We start from the raw sequence: 6,611 nt of genomic DNA, 5'->3' as shown, positions 1-6,611 counted from the left end.
ATTTAATGAGTTTCTACTTACCTACACCCTGAGAAAAACATTGAAAAAATTATATGCCTCTGGTTTACCTTCCTCATACCAAAAATATGGAAGCAGAGAGTAAAGCAAACCAAAGCAACAGAAATCCTTCCCCTAAAAAAGCTTGAATTAAAAATAGATTTAGTGAGTTTAATTTTTTCCATGTGATATCACATTCAAATATATACCCTATTCAAACTTCAATTAGTATTAAATTAGGGTACAAAATACAACTCCAACTTCCGAAAAAAAAAATGACCACCATAAAAAAAAAACCAAAACACCATTTTGATTATGTGAAAAACTCTGAATCCCAAAAGCTTCCATTGAATTATTTGACCATCAGCAGCAGTAGTTTTAAGTAAACAAAATTTTCACGAGTTCTACTTTTAAAGTGATATGGATTGGAGAAGCACCCATACCCAAGTCTGCACTAAAATTCCAGGAGGGATTCTCCACCATTGATTTATCTTTAATCCCACAGTTAAGGAGCCCTCCATCAAAAGTCCAACAGGAAACAAGGACGGTCGCCCTGTTACTGATTGGACGCTCATCGCTTCTTCTGCGCATATTGGGACGCTATGGATAAATTCAGTGATGTGTATTTCACTGTTATATTTTTGACTTATTTTGATGATATATTCATTGGTTAATTGTAGTTATATATAATTCCAAAAAACACGTCAGGTCTCTTTAAAAACGAATGGAACCAGTCACAACGATGTTCCCCCTTTTGTTTATATTGTAAAATCCAATTGCTCCACGGAGCAGTCGATGGCTGTAGTTCATGCAGGCTGCAAGTCGCGCATTACGAGGTTTGAACTCCATTTGGTTGGTTCTGTGTGTTTGTTTGCTACATTCCATCCAGGAATATATATATATATATATATATATAAACCCACCTTCCTAAGGTTTGAATGGATGGATTTTCTTGGGGGTGTTTTATTAAAGATTTGAATGGAATTTTTTTAGTGTTCTATCTAAAACGATGGTAATGGTTAATTGTTCCAAGCAAAGTTAATTATTTGACCTAGTTGTTATTTGTCAGATTTTAAAATATTTTCAAAATTTGTAATAAAAAAAAAGATAAGAAAATTATTTCGCACTATTCAACTACAGGGTTGTTTTGTTTTTCTTTTAACACAGTGATCACATGTATTGGTGCCATGAACGGTTATTCTATTCAAAAATATTCCCAAAATCTACAATCAAGTTAAACTCCACTGACATTCTTTCTTGCATTTGAAGAAAACACTACCAAGGAGGATCCATTCAAACATTCCATTCAGAAATATTCCCAAAATCTACAATCAAGTTAAACTCAAATGACATTCTTTCTTGCAATTGCAGCAGATAAAAACATTTACCAAAGAGGATCCATTCAAACATCACACATTAAGGTGATATATATGTGTTTCCATGGCTGGAGACAGTTCATGCATGTCCCGAAGCGCGGGAGGTCATCCGATGACCGGACGCGCGCCGTAAAAGGACGTCTAATCGTACCATCGAAGGTTGCGTGTAGTGACGTTAGCGCCCCCCTATTGAGAAAGGGGCCCACAAGCGGGTTTGATCGCCTCCCCTTCCCTTCCTAACCAATCGTACCCTTTTCCTCAATGAATCATGGCCAATTATCAGTACCTCAGGTTCGAAGATCTCCCCCTGCAGTGGCGAAACGAAGAATATTGATTGTTCGATCCTCAGCAAGGCTTCAAGTGTCCGGTTTTAGGGCAGCTAATTCTTCATAGGGCCTGGGTTTGCGATGAGTCAATGCTCGTAAGTCAAAATATCATTTTATTATTATCAAATAAATCAAATATAAAAATAATTAGCTAATCATTCCTTATTATATAGTTATAGATATTTTCAAGATAACATTGTGTAACATGGTCCGTGATGATAGATAAAGTGATCATCATCCAAAAAGTCTAACAAATCACACATATTACACACTGTTATTCCAGAAATATCTACACTATAATTAACCAACTGTAAAATTCTCATCACTCTTATTACATCGTGCTTAATACTTTTCCAAATTTATAATATTACGTGTGGTACGAGCCTATGAAGGAAATAAATTAATAATGACACGTGTCGTGCAACCCTGAAGTCGATAGGACCGACAAAACGGCTGGGTACTCGATAGGAAGGACTTTATTTAATTTATTATATATCGTGCACAGTACGAAAATACCCCTAGATTCTTGACCCAATAATGCTATTCAGATTTTCAAACGACGTATCGAGTCCGTGCAAACCGTTCTATGCAGAGGAAAGATAAGGTACTGACGAAGATGATGCGGACAAATCAACTGATGCCACGTGACACTGCAATTTATCCTTTATTTAAATCCCATTCCAAATTGTTTTACATGATATGACCCTGGTTGGCCTTTTAGGCTGGAGAACATAAATAAATACCTCCATTCAAAAATTTCTAACTTCAAACATTTGGTTTGCTGAATAAAATGTAATTAAGGGAGAGGGTGTAGTATAATTCATAGATAAAGGAGATTTTTTCACTATAATATAGCGTAATTTAATTAGATTTTTTTGCTTTGAAAATTATGGAAGTTTTGGTAATATTTTGATAAAATTTGTTAAGGACTTTTGTAAATCAAAGTTATAGAGTTGTCAAATTTGCTCTGTATCCAACACTCCTGGCTGTCCCGCCTCAGGCCTAAAACAATTTCAAGAAAAAATGAGATTTTTTGTCATATAAAATGTATTTTCGAATGCATAAATGAATTTACCACCCAAAAAAGATGTCTGAAAAAAAAAATGATATTTTTTGTTATTTAAAATGTATTTTCCAATGCATAAACGAATTTACCACCCAAAAAAGATGTCTGAAATATTCCATTTCGTCTATAAAGTAGATTAAGATAAACAAAACTGAGTTTAATAATAATAATTAATTCTTTATTAATATTTAGAATTAAATGCAATGTTATTCAATAATGGATAATGTAACTTTTATTCTTAATCAAAACTTTAACCATTTATTGGGCTTTTATTAATGAGGTTGGCTAATTGTATTTATTGATTTGTCATTTTACTTTATCATGTCACTTTACTTTCTAGTGGAATTTATTTAACAAGGATGATGATCAATTAGTGGGACCCTAATACACACTCCCCCTTACAAAACAACATTGATTTTGGGGGGAATTTTAAGAATGGAAATTTATCTTAAAGTTAAGATCTTGGTGAATTTTATAACGTTTAATATGCAAATTGTAAACTATTTAGTGCAACTTTTTTAAAAATATTCAAATTTCTAATGATTTTACATATGGCCTTTATAAATTTTTGGCGATTTTTAAGGTAAAATAATTTTATACTAAAAAATTTGGGGTAGTAATTTTTAGAAAAAAATGAAATTGACAAATGTTTTTTTGGGAAAAAACAAGAGAAATTAGCGAACCTGTCAATATTAACCCCTAAAATTTTCCTTACTCAATGTTGGACATGAGCAAAATGGTGGAAAATTTTTGTTGGTTTGCATAAGTTGTCTATCTTTCCATTGGATTAAAACTTCCTAGATCGTGCACTAATAAAGATGACACATTTGTCCAAAACTACCTTAGGTTGCAACCAAAGATGGGGGACATGAGGGAGAGTTCCCATAATATGGAGGTGTTAGAGTCAGTATTTGCACACTGCCATCAGTGATCAAAACTCCTCTTTTCATATTCATATTAGGGTCTCACTCAGAATTTTTTGTCATTCCACTTAAGTCCTCATTCAAAAATTCACTCATTCATGGTAGCCCTAGTAAAAAACCTCACTCTCCCTCAAAAGTCAATACTTGCTGGCCCACCTTCATGTCTTACTGAGCATACATCAATCATAAAAGCTCATTTCATCATGTCTTTATGTCGATCAAGTCAACATGGAGTCTGGTCATTCAAGGTCCCATTAGGTCATTAGGTTTCATTGTTCCAAGGTCCAATAAAACACCATTTCACTGCATGATGGCCAGCAAAAGTATGAGAGTGAACACCAATAATATCCATTTTTCATTTAAAGAGGATTTCCAAACATGTAAGCATGGTTTCGAAAGTTGTAATTTTGGTTTCAAAATATGATTTTCATACCAAAGTGTAATTTCATTCAAAAAAGAGATGTAATTTATTTTTATTTTTTATGTAATTTTATGTTCACTATATGTAATAAGTATTGTTCCTAAGCTTCCAACTCAAACTCTATATGCCAACTTCATCAAAGCAAAGTCAAATATAAAGAGTGCCAAACTCCAACATCATCAATCTGCAAAGAAGAAAATCAAAGTGTAAAGGGTAATTAGCAAAGTTTTCAAAGGTGAATTGAAACATTAGAAAGTGGGTTTTAAAATCAAAAAATCAAATTCACTCAAGTATAAGAGCCTTCATAGCATCAAATTCAACTTCATTTGTCTCCTACCATCGATTGAGCAAACCCCAAGAGAGCATTTCTCAAGATCCTGGGCGAAATTGCAAAATTAGAGCAAGCGCTACACACTTGCCAAAGAGAGGGTGCACTTCCTTTTGGCGCTACACACTTCCTTTTGGCATTGCGCACTTCCTTCTGGCGTTACATACTTCCCAAAGAGAGGGTGCACTTCCTTCTAGCGCTACTCACTTGCCCAGAAAAGCCAGAAACTCTTCCAGACTTCACCAAATTGCCTCCAAAGCTTCAACAACGTTGTCTTCAACCTCCAGCAAGTGAGTGATAGATAAATATAGCATTATTCTTCCTCCTATAGTAATCTCTTATGGTATTTTGAGGTTTCATTAAAGATTTGGTGTTTTACTCATTTCAAACCTTGGTATCTCCCTCAAATCACCATTACACTCTCAATTTCCAAATTGCATTCCCCTACACTTTCACACCCTTCCCTCATTACAATTCCCTTTCCCTAAACCCTTTATCCCAATACTCTAAACCATTTATCCCAATACCCTAAGCCCTAGGTGCTACAACTACCTAGGCTTACAACCCCTAACCTGTAAATAATTTCCCCATCCTAAATACCACCATATTATTACTCCCTGTCCCCTCCCCCATTTCGTAAATCCCTAACCCCATCTCCTTCAATTTCCATTTCCCATTCCTTATTCCTAAAAACCACATTCCACCAACATCATACCTCCCTAGGGTTTTGACATTAAAACAGACCATACAGTGAAGGCGAAGAAACAGAGGTGAAGAGACCACACAAAGGGGGGAGAGTACTCAGATTTGAGCCAACAGATATCAAGGAACTCTTGGCATCTCCTATGGCTGTGACATGTTTAAAAAATGTTGGCTGTTATGAATTCTGTGAGAAAATTCAAAAAGTCCAACACCATGCCATGTTGACTAGAATTTTCATATCTAACCTCCATGACAACCAAGTTACTCTAGCTGGTGTCACTTTTACCATATCCACTACCATTATATCAGCTGCCACCAGGATCCCAAATGTTGGGGAGAAATGGTTCAAGCAAAGTGAATTGGAGAAACATTACTATGAGCCTTTCATAAAACCAAGGTACAAGAATGAGAAAAAGAGGTTTTTTCCTTTTTCTTACCTCCTAGACAGATATGCCCCAATGATGAAGATTATCATGAAATACTTTTCATGCGAAGGTAGATTTTCTAGACTTTATTCCTATCACATCCAGCTCTTAATGCATTTCACTAGGGTAAAGATGCTCAACATACCCTACTACCTTTTCTGGAGCATTGATAAGATGGCATTTATTGTCCAGAAAAGAGACTATGAACATCAAATGAAAAGTCTTTTCCATCATTCCCTCATCAAAATCATAGTCCTCTATCATCTCAATGAACTGAACATTGCATGGAGTACCTTCATAGCCAATCCCATATCCACTGATCCATCTATTCAAAATGTTCAAAATGTGCCTTTATCATATTATCCTTACACATCCATTCCTCCATCTTAGCTCATAGATCATGCATCATCATCAGATCAATCTCCTTCACCATCACCTCCATCATCACCATTTCATGAGCACATTGAGTCACCTAGCAGAGATGAGATCGGTGAGCTGTAGCAAACTAAACAGGTTGAGGTCATCAAGCCTAAAAGGGCAACACACACTTATCAGAGAGGCCATAGTAGGTGCTTTCCCCACAGATTGTGGGCGGGGCCTTGCCTTCTACACCAACAAAGCAGGAACACAAAGGCAAAGAAAATATGACAGAGACAAAGATTCGACATGAGGAGGAGGACCTCCATGAGACAGAGAAGGATTTTGATTTGGTTGACTTAGATGAGCATGATGACAATGAGGACACTAACATTGTCATCAAGGAAAAAGATGCACTTATCAGGGAGCTCTAGACCAAAATAGAGAGGTCCAAATATATTATTTCGTATTATGGGAAAGAAAACCAACATCTTCAAGCCAAACATGATGCCATGGAGGTTTAGATCATCAAGGCAAAGAGAAGAAATGAAAGGCAAGGCATTGCTTGATGAGACCTATGGAATATATGGTGAACCTGAACAAGAGCAAGAAACAAAAAGCAGACCTAGGACTAGAGGGCTGAAAAGAGCTCTAGAACTAGAGAGACAAAAGGAGGCTGAACGTGTAAAT

General features: G+C 35.8%; 1 protein-coding gene across 1 annotated transcript in view; it reads right to left on the bottom strand.

Moving 5' to 3' along the window:
* Positions 1–4,245: 4,245 nt before the first annotated feature.
* Positions 4,246–6,611, bottom strand: part of LOC149141301 (uncharacterized) — a 46,106-nt gene continuing 43,740 nt past the window's right edge. Inside the window, exon 2 of the mRNA XM_089451207.1 lies at positions 4,246–4,293. Coding sequence (XP_089307333.1) covers positions 4,246–4,293 — 48 coding nt within the window. The remainder of the gene's footprint in view (positions 4,294–6,611) is intronic.

The sequence above is a fragment of the Pinus tabuliformis genome, chromosome X, assembly GCF_031772625.1.
Source record: "Pinus tabuliformis cultivar Carrire ecotype Pingquan chromosome X, CPIR1, whole genome shotgun sequence".
Taxonomy (NCBI): domain Eukaryota; kingdom Viridiplantae; phylum Streptophyta; class Pinopsida; order Pinales; family Pinaceae; genus Pinus; species Pinus tabuliformis.
Note: the sequence above shows the minus strand (reverse complement) of the source record. Positions and strands in the feature narration are given on the sequence as shown.